At 37.7% G+C, this 18,616-nt stretch overlaps 1 protein-coding gene across 1 annotated transcript; it reads left to right on the plus strand.

Moving 5' to 3' along the window:
• The first annotated feature begins 17,585 nt into the window (after nt 1-17,585).
• On the plus strand, nt 17,586-18,233 carry LOC121987467 (dCTP pyrophosphatase 1-like). Its single transcript, XM_042541244.1, has 2 exons — nt 17,586-17,726; nt 17,803-18,233. The coding sequence occupies exons 1-2, from the start codon at nt 17,613-17,615 to the stop codon at nt 18,076-18,078; spliced, it is 390 nt and encodes a 129-aa protein (XP_042397178.1). The 5' UTR covers nt 17,586-17,612; the 3' UTR covers nt 18,079-18,233.
• Nucleotides 18,234-18,616: the final 383 nt, after the last annotated feature.

Genomic DNA, 18,616 nt, shown 5'->3' on the forward strand with positions numbered 1-18,616 from the left:
ACCAAAATCCCAACTTGGTATTTCTCAAGGTTTTCCCAAATTTTGTGCCATTTTAAGATGAAATCAATTTTTCACCAATAGGCACATTTCACTCTTTCAAGGAGTACACAATAGTTCCATTCCATTTTCAAAGGTTAACAAAAACCTTGAAAATGCTCCTAGAGTATCAATTTCCTCAAAGTTGGGTTAACTACCCTTCTAATCAGAGTTGACACTCTCTAACCCATTTATGGGGTAGAGAAAATGCTCCTAGGAACCCAACACCTATTGGTGCTCCTTGGATGCTCTAGGTACTCACTAGGGATAACTTCCCTAGATACCTTCCTAGTGACCTTGTTGGGCTTCTTAGAAGCCTTGGTCACATTTTCTAGGTCAACTCTAGGGATAGCCTCCCTTGTGACCTTGTTAGTGACTTTCTTAGACTTCTTAGAAGTCTTAGTCACTTTGGTTGCAAAGATACTTCTAGGGATATCTTCCCTTGTATCTTTGACTTGACCTCTAGACTTAGGGTTTATTCCATAGCTATATGGAACCCTATGATAGCTAGGCACATCCCTTTTAGCTTTGGGTTTGTATCCCAAACCTCTATGGCCATTGGATGGCTTTTGTGCTCCTAGACCTAGGCTATGCTCGTTTTGCCCTTTTAGGATATTTTCCATTCGTTTTAGGGTCTTTTCTAATTTGTCAAGTCTTGACCTCAAGACTTGATTTTCCATTACTAAGTCCTTAGTTTTTGTTTTTCCATTTGATCCATGAGCATTTTTGTTTCTAGGCTTGTAACTAGAATCCTTAGAGTTCTTGCCTAGACTTTTACCCACATTCCTAGCCCTAGGTGTAGTGGTTTTAGCATGAAAAGCTATATGTTTTTCCTTAACGCTATCATGCTTCCTATTTTCATGGTAAATAGCATTAAAATGATATAAGTTAGAACTATCATGCTTTTTACCATAATTTAAAGGGGTAGGCTCAATGAAAGTTACCTTTCTTTTTACCTTGGAGGCTCCCCCTTGAATTGAGCTTCCTCCATGAGCCTTAACCACCTTCTTCCCCTTAGGGCATTGACTTCGGTAATGCCCCTTTTGGTTGCACAAGAAGCACACAATGTGCTCCTTGCTCTTCTTTGTTCCGGGGATGGTCTCCTTGAGCTTCTCCTTGCCTTTTTGTGCCATTTGGCCCTTTTTCTTGGCCAATTTGGGGCACTTGCTCTTGTAGTGCCCATGTTCCCTACATTCAAAGCATATAATATGATTTTTATTATTAATTGAAATATTTATACCTTTGCTTGTAGGGGTGGCATCTTTTCCTTTGGATCCGGAGGTGGAAGCTTCCTCTTGATCGGACCTTGATTCCCCTCCATTTGATTTTTCTTGACTTGTGGAGGTAGAATCTTCTTCCTCCTCTTCGTCTCTTGACCCGGATGTAGAGGCTTCTCTTTCTACTTGATCCGGCGTCACCAAAGATCGCTCCCCGTCAATCCTAGAGGTGGAGGCTTCATCATCTTGAATATGAAACAAGGAGTATGCTCCCTCCTTGTTCCCTTCGATGCATTCCCTTGAGGATGAAGCTTCTTCTTGGACTTCTTCTTCGGAGGTTGAGCATCTCTCAACCTTGGAGTCCTCCTCTTGGTCTTGCTCCAAAGAGTCACCCTCTCTGGATACTTCTTGCTCTTGTACAGTGGAGGGGATCTCTTCATGAAGCTTGGCCAATTTGCTCCATAGTTCCTTTGCATCTTCAAAATCTCCAATTTTGCAAAGGATGGTGCTTGGCAATAAATTGACCAAGAGCTTGGTCACTTTGTCATTGGCCTCGCACCTTTGGGCTTGCTCTTGGCTCCACTTGCTCCTCTTGAGAACTTTGCCCTTTGAATTTCTTGGAGCCTTGAAGCCTTCCATTAGAGCAAACCATTGCTCTATCTCCATCATAAGAAAATTTTCGATTCTTGATTTCCAAGAATCGAAACTCGTAGAAGTATATGGTGGAGCCACCCTCGTGTCAAATCCAAGTCCATCTTGGAATTGCATCTTGAAGTTGAGCTTGATAAAGTCTTGAACTTGAAGAATTTGCTCCAACTTCTTCACCCTCTAGCTTTTCTTGTTATGCTTGACCCTTCCGGCGATGATTCCGGTGAAGAGCGGCCTCGCTCTGATACCACTTGTTCGGACCAAAAGTAGCTAGAGGGGGCTCGTTGCTCGGAGTTGCTTGTTTCTTCAAAGATGTGCAGCGGAAATACAAAGAAACAATCACACAACGCTAACACGGTTGGTTTACTTGGTATCCACCTCACAAGAGGTGACTAATCCAAGGATCCACACCAACACACACACCCTCCACTAAGTAAAACTCTCCTTTATGGTAACTACCAAGGGCGGAGAAGCCCTACAAGACTCAACACAAGAAGAGAGGGAAAGGATACAAGAAATACAAGCTTACAAGCTTACAATGAGTACAAACCCTAACCCTAGCTTCTCTTCTTGGCTTTGATCCGTCTCTTGACTTGGAAACCTTCCAAGATCCTTCAAGAACTGGCGATCTGAGCTTGAGAGAAGTGTGGAGAAGTCGCTGTGTCAGATCCCGATCGATTCGATTATTCATCGATCGGGAGGCTTTGGATCGATCCACGGATCGATCCCGCACTGGGAAGCTTCGGATCGATCCACGGATCGATCCGGCCAGTCAATCGATTCAGCGATCGATTGACAAATCGATCCACCGATCGATCCGGAGGCTTTCTTGGAAAGGTCGGATCGATCCATCGATCGATCCAACACTTTTGCCCAAAACCAAGTCCCAAACCTCCCAAACCAACATCCGGTCAACCTTAACTGTTGGTACATCATGCCCAGCATCTAGTCACTCCCTTGACCTGCTAGGACTCCCCACCAAGTGGTCAATCTTGACCCACTTGGATTTCCTCGTGCCAAGTATCCAACAATCCTTTGACCTACTTGGACTTCCACCAGATGTCCGGTCAATCCCTTTGACCCATCTGGATTTCCTCGTGCCAAGTATCCGGTCAATCCCTTACTTCCCAACACCAGATATCCGATCATCCTTGATCCATCCGGATTTTCCTTCCTTACCTGGCTTCACTCACCAGACTTTCACCAGCTTCAAGGACTTTCACCTGGCTTCACTCACCAGGGCTTTCCTTCTGCCTGGCTTCACTCACCAGGACTTTCCTTCTGCCTGGCTTCACTCACCAGGACTTTCCTTCTGCCTAACATCCCAGTTAGGACTTCCCAGTCAAGTCTCCGGTCAACCTTGACCTACTTGACTCTTCTTCAATCAATATCTTATTATCAAACAACAAAATCCAAACCAAGACTCAAGCTTGGTCAACCAGGTCAACCTTGACCTAAGGGATATTGCACCAACAGAAAGCTGAGAAGAGAACTTACTGCTAATGAAGAAAAATACCTGAGGACTTTCGATCCGAGAAAATCAAACTGGATCCGAAAGAATAAGGCCACAGAACACCTCCTGGTACGAAGGTCCAAGGAAGAAAAGAAGAATTCAGTGAAGAATAACGAGATCTAGAGCTTCCACGACTTCCTGCGTACAAGAGACCAACCAACACTATAGTCAGTGACCTAAGACCGGGGTGGGAATCCCTGGCTAGGCCCTCCGATGCTCAAGTCAGTGATCTCTCTTAGTGTGGAAGGAAGAAGATGAACAATAGCTAGGGTTTGTAATCAAAGACTATGTGTGTGGTGAGCGAGAGCATGACCATACCTGGCCAACGAGAAGATTCCCCTTTTTATACCACTTCATATAACCTCCGTAGTCATGAAGTTGACCCTGGTTTGTTAGAGTTTGTTATGAGATAATGTAAGTCATGTACTTGCCGAAAATAACTTTTAAGGAATCTTTTTTGTACCCCAGATGTACCTTCTTTGTCGCTTAGTGCCTGTAGAAGAGTCTAGAAACATTCTTCCCGCCAAATTAGTAAACCCGTTATACAATCACATACTACAGATATCTTCATTAAGCTATTTATAAATATTCTTGAAATATTTATTTTCTCCCTGTCTTATAATCTATATGGAGATATATTTATCGTCCATACTTACTTATTCTGTTCTTAGGCATGTTATCCCGACCGATATTGACCTATATGTTTTTAAGCATGTTATCCCAACCAATATTGATCTATATGTTCTTAGGCATATTATCCCGACCGATATTGGACTATCTTTTCTTAAGCATGGTCCCCCGGCCGATATTAGCCTATATTTCCTTAAACCTATTATCTCGATCGATATTGGCCTATATCTCCTTAAGCCTATTGTCCCAGCCAATATTGATCTATATTTCCTTAAGCCTGTTGTCCTGGCCAATATTGGTCTATATTTCCTTAAGTCTGATACCCCGGCTGATATTCATACTTGCTTAATTCTGCTATCTCTTTTCCCCTTTTCACCGGGGACCTACTAAACCTAACCCATATCACTAGTCATTTTTCCCTTGGTACGCTCAATGTAAATTCCAAAATTTGACATATCAGGGGAAGCGAGAATTCTTAATGACATTAATCTTTCTAGACGTTATTTAGATATGTGCCCTAAATGCCTATGCCATAACATGGATGAATTCTCATTCATCACACTATGCTTCATGCCTATATTAAGCGTCATAATATTATCTATATGAGTTTTGGTGTCCAATATGTATAGTTTGTCAATTAAGGAATCAATATCACACAAAATAGAATTTTAAAAAATATTAAACTTTCTATTTCCAAATGAATAAGTGTGTCCAGATTTGTTGAAACATAAAATAGAAATTAAGTTTCATCTAAATGACGACACTACAAATGTATTTTTCAAATTCAAAAATACATTATTTCCTAAATAAACTGTTGGCTAACTCCTTAATGAAGGTTTTAGCATCTTCTTTCTCAATAATCAAACCTTTAAGTGATTTCGGAATGAACATCTTCATGATCATTAGAGTCATGTGATTTGATTGCTCTCCCTTGTCATAGATCACCTTTTGATCCACAGTGGAATCACTAATGAAAGGTATAGGACGATCATACCTAAATGCAAAGTCTAGATCCATATAACCTAAAAGTACTATTATATTCTCTTTCCATTGTCTAAAGTTTATGCTAGTGAGCATGTAGATATTGTTCAGATTAGCAGATATTAGGTGTAATACATAAACAAAAACAAGAACTAGCTTAATTTAACTAAACAAACCATGTATCTTATAGTTACGTTGTACAATAACATAGCCACTATGCGTCTTACGAAAAAAGAAGGGGGATATGATTTGTTTTCTTTGAACTCAGCATTATTTACTTGGATCTTGTGGAACATCCAACAGAAGAATGACACCCTTTAGGTACAATGGATCCACCACACGTATTTGGGCCAAGTCGGCCTATGGACATGAAACATGAAGACATTAAACTCTCCCCTTGTCAAGCATCTACTCTAGGTTTGGGACACCATCTTGAGCAGATCAAATATAATAGAGCAGCTGGTTGCTTATCTATTTTGACACATAGTATGTGAAGGACAAGAGAGGCACTTTTTGGGAGTATGATTTCTTCAAGCCACAAGGAGCACAACAAACATGGGTTTCTATAGTTTAGCATCTAGGCATAATGTTAAACACAACTTCGTGCTCTAATTGCTAACTCATGAGCAACTATAGACTAAAGATCTGTTGGACAATCTGTTGCCGAAGTTAGAAGGAAAGTTTAGTTGAATTGAAATTACATACGATTAAGTTTAATTTATCTGTTGAGATGACCTGAGCAGATAATCTCAGGTTGTCGGCCTTGAAAGTTAGGCCAAACTACTAGATTGTATGGAAGATGGTTGCCTACTACCTAGTTTGAATGCAGAGTGGAGGCTTTCGAGTGCAGATTGTCAAGTGTAGACTCTCGAGTGGATGCCGAGTTAGGAGATGCCAAGAGGAGTTAGGAAGTTGAGTCACTGAGTTGGGAGATGACGAGAGGAGTCGGGAAGCTGAGTCGCTGAGTCAGAAGATAGAGCTGTTGATCCGAAGATGTTGAGGTCTACTTTCAAGCAATTTCCATAAAATAGATTTGTCCCACCTCCGACTGTACTTCGAGGATTCTCTCGGGTCGTCTGTTTCCCAAGATACAATGATAGAACCATACACACAACCAAACACTAGTTTTTCATGGCAAACTGAGAATGCACCTAAGTGCTATCACGAGTAGTTCAGGCGAGTAAATGCATGACTAAGAGGAAAGATTCAGGAAACAAAGGTGGAGAAATTCTTTTGTTATTACTTTCTCTTCTTTTTTTGTTTAAGATCTAGCCTCCTTGTATAAGGGGCTCACCCTGTTTGTAATGAATAACCGAGTTATGACCATTCAATGTTGGGTTTAATGTCGGTTGTTATTACTGAGATGTAACAAAATCGCCATTAATGGATTAATGTCAGCTATTATTGCCAAGACGTTACATAATTGTCATTAATTAGTTTAAAATTTTAGTTACATTGTTGAGGAGGTAGCAAAAATAGATTCAGGTGACAAACTATTGATTCATTCACTTGTACAAATTTTACCTCGATCGGTCCAACATTCGACACATGTGGATCGTGTTCACCCACGTGTTAACTTGGTTCAGTGCAAATTCAGGCCTTGAATTTACACCCCCCCTCCTCGCACTCACACATAAGAGAGTGTCTCTCCCCATGCATATGTTCACAACATCAATGCATGTGCCATAATCTAAACCAAAAATAATGCCAAGAGACTCCTAATGTAGGACTAAAAACCTATGCACAATATAGTCTTTTCTTCTCCACCTCTTTATTCCATTCACATTTACAATAATCCCTCACATAAATGGAAAACATGGTATGTGATAGTATTCAATAGTTGAGACCAGTATATGATAAGTTGGTTTTACCTTTTGAACCTTTTCTTGTGATAATCTTGTTTACTTACTAGCTAACAATAAATACAATATCCTTGAACTATTTTGCTGTCTGTATAAACATTGGCATATCTTACCCATGACTCTCCTTGATACAACTCAATTCTCATGAGTGTATTCGTTCTTATCCATGAACACGCCACGCTTGTTCTGTGAGAAATTCTAAGAATTGTACATCTAATTCTCTTCGAAGTGACCCCACTCCACTTCTTTTTCACATGAGTAATCTTTTAAGAGTATTTCACATTACTCTACTTGATCATTAAAAGTCGTATGCTTAACCTCCATCCTTTACTGATCTATTAGGTCGCTCCCCTATAATGAGTAACTTTGTCGATGCAGTTAGGTCGTCCCTTTGAACCTAGTTCTTGATCTGCAGAGGCTGGATTTCCTTTGCACCAATATTTATCTTCGACATCAAGCTCAATCCTCACGATGAACTTACAACTAACTCTCTATTTAACCCTTTAGTTAACGGATATGATAAGTTATCCTTTGACTTCACATAGTCAATAGTGATAACTCTCATTGAGAGTAGTTATCGAATGGTATTATGTCTACGACGTATATGTGCAGACTTACCATTATACAGATGACTTTGTATCCGACTAATTGCTGATTAACTATTTCATTATATACAAATTGTTGGCACTTATTTCGGCCATCTAGGAACATCTTCTAAGAATTATTATATCCATTCAGCCTCTTCACCATATTTGCCAAAAGTTACAAACTATGATTCCACCATGGATCTAGTTATTACGGTTTACTTAGAAGATTTTCATGAAATGCACTTTCCAGAATGAACACATATTCACTTATAGACTTAGAGTCTTTTATGTCAAATATCCAACTTGCATAGCTGTATCCTTCGATTATAGCAGAATATCTCGTATAATACAATCCATAATCATGAGTATACATTAAGTACCTTAGTACTTTTGTTATCCCTTTCTAGTGCTCAACACCGGGATTACTTATATATCTACTCAGTTTACTTACTATGTAAACTAAATTTGGTTGTGTATAATTCATTAGGTATATCAAACTTCCAATTAATCCAGAGTACTCTATCTGAGAGATACTTTCTCCTCAATTCTTCGATAGATATTAACTCATATCTATCATCATTCATGTTAATGCAATATCACCCTTGGTGAATTTCTCAAGAATCTTATTCACGTAATGAGACTGACTAAGAATAAGTCCTTATATTATTCAAAGAATTTTAATTCTTAGAATCACATCAGCTAGGTCCATGTCTTTCATGTCAAATCTTGAGTTTAACATATTCTTAGTGGATTTGATTATCTTATCATTGCTTCCAATAATAAGTATGTCATCTACATGTAGGCACAAGATGACGTAGTCATTCTATGTGGCTTTCATTAGACATATTTATCACAATTATTGATTTTGAGTCCACATTCCTTCATGACATTGTCAAATTTCTTATGCCACTGCTTTGGTGCTTATATCAAGTAATGTAATGATTTCACCAATTTATAAATCTTATTTTTTTTATCCTGCACAGAAAACGCTTCATGTTATTCCATATGGATTTTCTCTTCTAAATTCCCATTTAGAAAGGGTGTATTTACATCCATTTGATGTATTTATAATTTTTATAGAGCGACAATAGCCAACAAAATTCTAATAGATGTTATTTTCGACACCGGAGAATATGTATCAAATTAATCAAGATCTTCTCATTGTTAGTATCCATTAATTACTAATATGGACTCATACTTATTAATTTTTCCATCTGATTTCATTTTCTTCTTAAAGATCCACTTGCAACCTACTAGTTTACTTTCCGGAGGATAATCCATAAGTTCCCAAGTATGATTTTGTAAGATAGAGTCTGTCTTAGATATAATTACCTCTTTCAACTGAGGTTCATCAGATGAACTTATTGCTTTTGATAACTTTGGGGCTCACTTTCCAATATAAAAGTGATAAAATATGTTCTGTAGGATTTTTCAACCTGAGGTCTTTTACTTTGTCTGAGCTCAATCTCAACTGGTTCATCAACTTCTTATTAATCTTGTGTTTCTAATTCCCATTTTGAGGGACTTGCTTCCTCTTAGGTTTTATATGGAAACACATTCTTAAAGAATGATACATTTCTCAATTCTATTATCGAATTTTTATGGATAACCGACATTTGTGACTCAAACACTAAAAACTGATATGCACTGCTGTTATGTACATATCAAATACATATGTAATCAATAATTTTTGGTCATATCTTAATACTTTTTAGATTTGACACTAAAACTTTGGCAAGACACCCCTACATTCATAAATATTTATAGGACGATTGTCTTTCATTCCATAACTCATAAAGACTCTTATCTATTTTCTTTCACAACACCTTATTTAAAAGTTAAGTAGTTGTTAACACAACTTCCCCCACATGAACTTTGACAGTCTAGATCTCAATAGAAGAGTATTCATCATATCTTTAAGAATACAATTCTTGTTGGTCCAATTTTCCTAGGTCATGATTGACCACGTTGACTAAGCTTGAGTTGACTTAATTTTGAGTCTTGATGTTTGAGTTTTGATATTTGACAATGTATGGAGATTACAGGTGTAATCATATATTTGGGGAGATTGTTGGAGCAATTCGTCTGGTCAATGTTTAACCAGTTTGGTGTGAAGAAGAGTCAAGTAGGTCAAGGTTGACCGGATACTTGACTGGGAAGTCTTAGTGAGTGAAGCTAGGAAGTTGGAAAGTCCTAGTGAGTGAAGCCAGACAGATGGAAAGTCCTAATGAGTGAAGCTAGGCAAATGGAAAGTCCTAGTAAATGAAGCTAGGCAGTTAGAAAGTCCTGGTGAGTGAAGTCAGGCAGATGGAAAGTCCTAGTGAGTGAAGCCAGATAATTTGAAAGTCCTGGTGAGTGAAGCTAGACAGTTTGAAAGTCTTAGTGAGTGAAGCTAGGTAGTAAGAAAGTCTTGGTCAGTGAAGTCAGGCATGTGGAAATTCAGGTGGGTCCAGGGTGACCAAAAACCTAGTATTTGGAAGTCTAAATGGGTCATGGAGGACCAAACACTTGGCATGAGACGGTAAGTCCAAGTAGCTCAAGGTTTACCAGACACTTAGCACAGTTAGAAAGGTCCAAATGGGTCAAAGGATGACCAGATACTTGGTAACAAAGTCCCAACAGGTAAAAGTTGACCAGATGCTAGGCATGAGTGAGTCCCAGCAAATCACGGTTGACCAAATGTTGGGTTTGGGACCCTAGACTTGAGTTAGTCAAGTTAGGGTTGGTCAATTGATCAATCGATCGATTGAATCAGATCCCGATCGATCAGTTGATCGATTGGGAGAGCTTCATAAGCAAGGATAGACCAATCGATCAACCAATTAATTGGGGCTAAGCCAATCGATCAGGCGATCGATTGGAGGTCGCTCGCGAAGATCACAGTGTGCTCCCCAATCGATCAGCCGATTGATTGGAATACTCTAATCGATCAGTCAATCGATTGGGGCTTGTTTTCTTGCAAGTTCGCTAGGAAGATGGAATCGATCGGTCAATCAAATCTAAATTTATCTACGAGAGCAAAGAGGCGTTCTAAATCAATCAGTCGATCGATCAAAGTATCCCCAATCAATTGACCAATCAATTGGGATATGACCGTTGCACAGGTTATGAGCTTTGGATGACTAGGATCACTAGGATCTGACATGGCAATCGATTAGGAGCATGCCCAATCGATTGAGAGCCCTTAATCGTGAAGTATAAAGGCGACAGTGAGGTTCAAACTCCATAGTGCATACACGAGTTCTTCTCTGCTTCTTCTCCAATTCTCACTGCCAGTTCTTGAAGATTCTTGGAGTAAAGTGATGCTGCCTTTCCAAATATCAAGAGGCATTTCCAAATATGTTGTAAATCTTGTAAGGTTTTTCTTGTATTTCTTCTTGTTTGTATTGAGAGTCTTGTACGAGGTTTCTCCACCTTCAGTTGTTTCAAGAAGGAGTTATTTTCTTAGTGGAGAGTACACTCAGTGTATGGATCCTTGAATTAGTCGTCTCTTCTTGAGGTGGATACCAAGTAAATCTACATGTTAGCATTAGAGAGCTTGGCTTTGATTATATCTACTACAAATCAACATCTATAAAGTAAACAAACGAGCGCGAGAAGCTATTCACCACCCTAGCTCTGAAGTGACCCAACAATTCTTTTACTCAACAATTTCATTTTGTTGAGGACTATAAGAAATTGTTATTTCATGTCTGATCTCATGTTCAATACACAACTCAGTGAACAATGATACATATTCACCGGCTCAGTCACTTCAAACCACTTTAATCTTCTTATTAAGTTGATTTTCTATCTCATTCTTATATAGAACAAATTTTTTTATTGCTTCATCCTTACTTTTGAGAAGATACACATAACAGTATTTTGTGTTATCATTTACAAAAGTGATGAATTACTTATTCTCACCACGTGTCAGTGTATATTTTAGGTCACACACATCAATGTGATTAAACCGAGCGATTCGCTGCTTCTTTCAACATGTTGAAAGGATGGCTTTGTCATTTTTCTTCAACACAAATTTAATATTTGTATTTTGAATCAAGGTAGAATGTTGGTTTGCTTTGCATGTTAATTAATCTATGTAATACATCGTAGTTAATATGTCCTAATCTACCATGCCACAAACACAAAAGCTCATTCATATAAATGGATGACTTTGTAGTTTTATTAACCTTAGGTATAATCATCATTACACTGAGCTTAAACAACCTATCAGTTACATAACTCTTTCCTAAAAATGCTTCATTTTTGGATAGAACAACTTTGTCTGACTCAAAAATAATACAAAAGCCATGCTTACTTAACAATAATCTAGATACTAGATTCTTTCATTTTCAGAACATACAACACACTATTGAGAGTTAATTTCTTGCTCGAGATTAGCTTCAGCACCACTTTTCCTTGACCCATAATATCCAAGATTGCTTAGTTCCCCATGAACAGTTTCACTCCATGTTTGATTAAATTATGGAGCAACTCCTTGTTGCAGTTCGATATCGATATCAATCCATCATTGCCATGGGTTTGAACTCACTAGGTTCAGTTCAGAGACTACAACACAGAGGCCATCAATTTCTGGTCTCTCGTTTAGGTAAGCCTGTTTCTTCTTCTTCAGCTTTCTGCATTTCAAAGATTTATGACTACCTCTATCACCATTGAAGCACTTCCTAGAGAATTTCTTCTTGTTTATGCCTCCTCTAGGTCCCATCTTGGAAGACTTGAAATTCTTCCACTTAGAGTTTTGACCATACTCGACCATGTTGACTTTTACAGTAGTATGAGAGAATAACTTCTCCCGGAACTCTTGTTATCTTCCTTAATTCGAAGTCTAACAATGAGTTCTTCCAAGTTTATCTCCTTCCGTTTGTGCTTCAGATAGTTCTTGAAGTCCTTCTAGCTAGGAGGCAGATTCTCAATGACTGTTACCACCTAGAAGGTTTTACTCAGCACCATGCCTTCTGAGTGATTCTCGTGCAGAATCACCAGAAGCTCCTAAACTCAGCTGATCATCGTCTTTGAGTCAACCATCTTGTAGTCTAGGAATCAATCCACAATGAATTTCTTAGCCCCTGCATCCTTTGTCTTGTACTTCTTTTCCAAGGACTTCCACAGCTCCTTAGCCATTTTCTTCATACTATACACAATGTATAGCAAGTCGGTAAGGCTGTTGAGGATATAGTTTTGGCATAGGTATTCAGAATGAGTCTATGCCTCCATTGCATTAATTGTCTAAATATCAGCATCCTTAGCAAGCTTGGGTGTGTCCTCGGTCAAGTACCTAGTCAAATTGAGTCTGGTCAAGTAGAAGAGCATCTTCTGCTGTCATCTTTTGAAGTTCAACCTAGTGAACTTCGCTGGCCTTTCCTCGTGGTTGATTGAAACATTTTTAATCAGGGCGAAGAAGACCTTCACATGTTAAGCCTATTGCATCTTAACTATTTTCATGGTTATCTCAACATAATAGAGTTTGTTTCAAGATTATTAGACAATCTGAAGTCGAAGATAGAGGAGAAGTTAGCAGAATTGAAATTTACACAAGATCAATTCCAATTTATATATTGAGATGATCTGAGTAGATAATCTCAAGCTGTAGGCCTTGAAAGTCAGACTGAGCTGGTAAGTTGTCTGAAAAATGGATGTCTACTGCCCAGTCTGAGTGCAGAATGGAGACTCCCTAGTGCAAACTATTAACTGCAGACTCCCAAGCGGACGCTGAGTCGAGAGATGCCAAATGGAGTTGAGAAGTCGAGTTGCTGAGTTGGGAGATACTGAGAGAACTCGGGAAGCTGAGTCGCTAAGTCGGAAGATGGAGTTGCTGATCGAAAGATGCTGAGGCATGCTTTTAAGAAGTTTCCTTAAAACAGATTCACCCCACCTCCGGCTGTACTTAAATATTCTCTCGGGTCACCACACACACAACTAAACACTGGTTGTTTATGGCGAACTGAGAATGCACCCGAGTGTTATCACGAATAGTTCAGCTGAGCAGATGTATGATTGTGAGGAAAGAATTAGGGAATGAAGGTAAAGGAATTCTTTTGTTATTGGTTTTGCTTTTTCTTTTCTCAAGATCTAGCCTCTTTATATAGGAGAGTTCACCCCTGGCTGCAATGAATAACCGAATTATGACAATTCAATACTGGATTTAATGTTGATCAGTATTGTTGAGACATTACAGAATTAGCATTAATGAATTTAATGTCAAACTTACGGAATTATCATTAATGGATTTAATGTGAGTCATTATTGTCGAGCCATTACTGAATCGTCATTAATGGGTTTAATGTTTTTATTATACTTGAGCAGGTAACAAAAGGAGATTTAAGTGGCAAAACGTTGATTCATTCACTTAGGCAAATTTTGCCTACACCGGTCCATTATTCGACGAGCGCAGGTCGTGCTCGTCCAAAAATCAACTTAGTTTAATGTAAATCCGGATCCTAGATTTACATCCCTACATATCCACTTATACGAAAGAGTCTCTCTCAATATATATATTCATAACATTAATGTATATATCATAATCTAAACTAATAATAAAACTAAAAAACTCATAATATAAAACTAAAAATTTATATATAATAGAGTGGGTTTTTCCTGATTCACATTTTCAACCAGATTGCCTCCCTCCTGTGCAGTGTAACACATATCCGTCGCGTCACATGGCAGACGAGAGACGAGAGACGAGAGCATATTTTTGTTTTTTTTCCAATGTATTATCAACAAGGGGGTTAGAGCATCCACAATGCTCTAGTGTTATAACACCCATCACCTCATCAAAAAACATGGGGTCCACTGCCACATACTCGTTATAACAACATCCTTCTTTCACTCACATTCCTTTTAACGTTAATACTCATTATTCATGGGGTCCACCGTCCACTCACTCATTTTAACATTATACCATATTAAATAAATATGTTTTAAAATATTTAAATTATTATTATTATTTTTAATAATAATCTTACGTTTAAAAATATAATTTTATATTGTTCAAAAATAGTATTAATTTTTAAATATATTTATTAAATAAAATAGATGTTTATGAGAAAACGAAATTACAATGTTAGGAAAACGAAATTATAAAGTTGGGAAAACGAAATTACAACTGAACACTTAAAATTATAAAGTTGGGAAAATGAAATTACAACTGAGCGGCCAACGACTTGTTTATAACGACTATTTTACAAAATTATAATAATTAAAAATCACATTAATCGAAATGAGAAATACAATAATTAAAAATTATAATCACTCGAAAATATAATAATACTAGAAAATGAACCTTAAGTAAACAATTTAGATATTCCATCTCGACCTAATATCCTTGCATAGGCATTCATGTATGATAAGCTGCTCCTTTGTCATCTGCGAGGTGTCTTTGTTCAATATTTCATACTCCTTCAACTTCAAGCGACGATTTTTAGCTTCAGATTTGGACAATGCAGCTTTTGTCTTAATCTCCTCTACTTCGAGTTGTTTTTATTTCAAATCAACTTCGGACTTCTTCATGCTTGTGTACTCAGTGAACTTTGTGATAATATTATTGTAGTTTACTGTCAGATCCTCCATGGTCGATTTTACTTTGTCTTTTCCCTTTCTTTTTGCTGCCTTTTGCCCCATTGGATGAGTATCTTCATAATCGTGATCTATACTCACATCTTGGTTGGAGGAGGTGTTGCATGCTCCCGACTCTGAGGTCCTCGTCTTCTTTGTGGCCACAAAGTGATCAGCGGACTGTGGAGTAAACATTGGACGGTCTTTGACAATTCTCCACACATGTTCGAGATTGAATGCAACACCATTGTTTTCGGATAGATATTTTTTGTACGCAAACTGCAATATATCTTCATCACTGTAACCACTTCAATATGAACTATAAATACTATTGTAATTTGCGTTGAATCAATATACCTTCTTTTGGATTGTATTGTGCCAATGTGACCGTATAACATTTGCACTTCTGGTGCTTGAACCTAGGGGAAGATTCTCATTGTAGTAGCTTGCAACCCATCCTCAAAAAGCATCCGCCTTTTGATCATTGCCGATTATTGGATCATCACTGATAGTGACAAAACTTCTCGATAAGACCTCGTCTTCAACCTTTGTCCAACTTGAACGCTTTCTTGTACCCTTAGCATTTGAAACTGCCTTTTCTAAATTGACCACCTCAATTGAGGATTCACGGTCGGAAAGTTGAGTCTCCGGAACAAAAGTTGCAGTTGCAGGTTCATTCGACATCGAAGGAGTGAAAGACATACCAGTTGTGTGCGGGGTACCATATCCATGAACAACCGACGGCGTGAAATACGGATGACTCATGTTTTGCCAATATTCGACTGGAAGCGGTTGATATGGACCTCGAGGGACATAATTCAGATGATTCATAGAATTTCCAAAACCTTGGAAATTTTGAAGATTTTGTGGAGGAAACGACATATTGGGAAATGAATGTGGGTATTGATAATTTGGTGGAATTTGTGGATTTTGGGAAGATGAATATTCTTGCAAGTTGTTTGTAGAATTTAAGAAATTTGTAAAAAAAATGTCCTATTACTTTCATCCATTTCGGATAGAAAATAAGGTGGTAGGAACTTGAAAAAAAATAGATGGGGAGAGAATTTAGAGAGTAGAATTGAAAGAATAGTGAGTTGGAATGAAAATATGTATGCATATTGATGGTTATTTATAGATGAAATTTTGAACTAGTCGTTAACTAGCCGTTAAAAAATAATCGTTAAATAACTAGCCGTTATTTAATTTTTAATTTAAAACTTTACATTAAAAAAAATTTGAACATTTTAAATAACTATCCGTTGTTTTAAAAAAACTTTAAAATCTTTCAAGTTAATTTTTCACGTTATTTAAAAGCTATTAAATAACTATCTGTTATTTAAAAACAAAAAAAAAGTTTTGCATATGGGGTGGGCTCGCCCTGGCCCACCCCACGAACACTTGAACGCGTTCAAATGCTTGAACGTGTTCAAGCTTTTTAACGTCGCGTTGGCATTTGTAACGCAGTGTTAATGTACAGTAATATTATAACGGGCCATTTAACATCGTGTTGTAGATGTTCTTATAGGCCACACACTTGAATAGACATGCGACAGGAGATGAGTATGATGAGGAGAATGTTGACCGTCTTCATAGGAGAGGGTGTTAACTGGCTATCTCATGTGGCAATAGCATATAGCATTGGATATGCTCATATAGATCCAAATGTATTTAGATTTAAGACATCCTAATTCCTAGTTAGTACATTTCTCTTGGGGCATTAATATAATTTACTAATTATAAAAAGTTACGTGGTCCAATATAATCAAGTATTAAAAAAATTTAATGAAATTTTGTAAATATTTAACTATTCAGAACAATTCATAATAAAGAAAATACTATTATTAAATTATTTTTTCGATTTATAATTTAATTTATAATTAAGTTGAAATTATATTAAAATTTTATTTTCGATTTGCCCATGAGTAAAAAACTGAAATTAAAATTTTAATTTAGTTCTTCTTTTTGAATATAATAATGAACTCTTACATGGAATTTGATTTTTTTTCTCCTTATATTTTTGTTTGTAATAAAGTTCCTCGTATTTGCAGTTTAGATTTGTTATTATTTAAATATGTTAAATATATAAAATTTTATCATGAATCAATCGACCTTACTTAAATCTAATACATCTGATAAAAAAAAAAATCCAATTAAGCCTATTTTTTTTAAAAAAAATTCTAGTCTAAATTAATAGTGATGTATTTATGTGTACAATAAAAATAAGACATATTTTAAATTCAATTACGTTTTTTATAATAATAATAATAATAATAATTTCCTATATTAGGTAATTTTTATTTAAATACAAAGAAATCATTTCTTAAAATTTTTACATACCATAATTCGCTTGCATGTTTCCATTTTCTTTTTAAATCCATTAATCAACCTTCTTAATTTTCATTTATTTCTTGGGATCATTTAATTACATAAACTAAGAGTTGTTTAAAATAACAATATTACTTAAAATTTATAAAATTATTATAATTAAAAACTTTCCTATTATCAACATTCATCCATCCCTATAAAACTTGCAAAGCAAAACCACTCCGGAACTTAACCAAAGGAATTCTCTCCCTCAGCCATGGCGGAAGGGGGAAGTGTAACCCTGGAGGAGTTAAGGAAGAAATTGGAAGATTTTGGGAGGGTGAGAAACTGGGAACAACACCACACACCGAGAAATCTCGTCCTCGCTTTGGTAACCTCCCATTAATGCTCGTATCATTTTAATTAGCTAGCTAGCTTCTCTGTTTAATTATGAGATCTTGTTGTAGGTTGGGGAGGTTGGAGAGCTGGCAGAGATCTTTCAATGGAAAGGTGAGGTGGCGAGGGGAATCCCAGACTGGGAGGAAGAGGAGAAGCAGCACCTGGGGGAGGAGCTCTCCGATGTGCTGCTCTACCTCGTGAGGTTATCAGACATGTGTGGAGTGGACCTGGGCAAAGCTGCCCTCAGGAAGATCAAACTCAATGGCATCAAGTACCCTGCTCCCGTTAGCGATGTCGAAAACCATGAGGGTTCCAACAGCGGAGTGAAGGAGGAGCAGCTCTGAAATTGATGGAGTCTTCCATCTACTGTTTTGATTATGAATCTGTTGTATGAGTAGCTAGCCATGCGTGAGTATCTGAAGAATAAGATGTATGATGGAACAACGTCTGTGTTCTGTTTCAGAAATGTCTTAGCTACTTTATATAAGGTTCAAGATTGGGCTAGATTGTGTGAATTCACATCAAACAGTAAGTCACCTCTCTCTACCTTCAACTTCGAGTAACATCCTTCTCCTTCCTTGTTATAGATGAAGCTCTCACCAGGCCCCCGCGGGCTGGATCAACCGGTTAAGGCGTGGCATCCTTGCACAATGAGTTGTAGGGTCGAAGGTCCACAGACGCACACTGGATGAATAATCTGGGCCGGCTGTGTTAAATTCCGGAGACACCACGCTTTACCAGGGTCAGCATTCACCGCTGATTTACCTCCTCCTAGGATCCCTGTGAGGCCAGGCCTAAGGGGCCGCTGGGCGGCGGGACCCGCCTTTTGCACAATAGATGAAGCTCTCACCATTAGATTTGTGAGTGGATTCTAGTGACTAT

This window comes from Zingiber officinale, chromosome 5B (assembly GCF_018446385.1).
Source record: "Zingiber officinale cultivar Zhangliang chromosome 5B, Zo_v1.1, whole genome shotgun sequence".
NCBI lineage: Eukaryota > Viridiplantae > Streptophyta > Magnoliopsida > Zingiberales > Zingiberaceae > Zingiber > Zingiber officinale.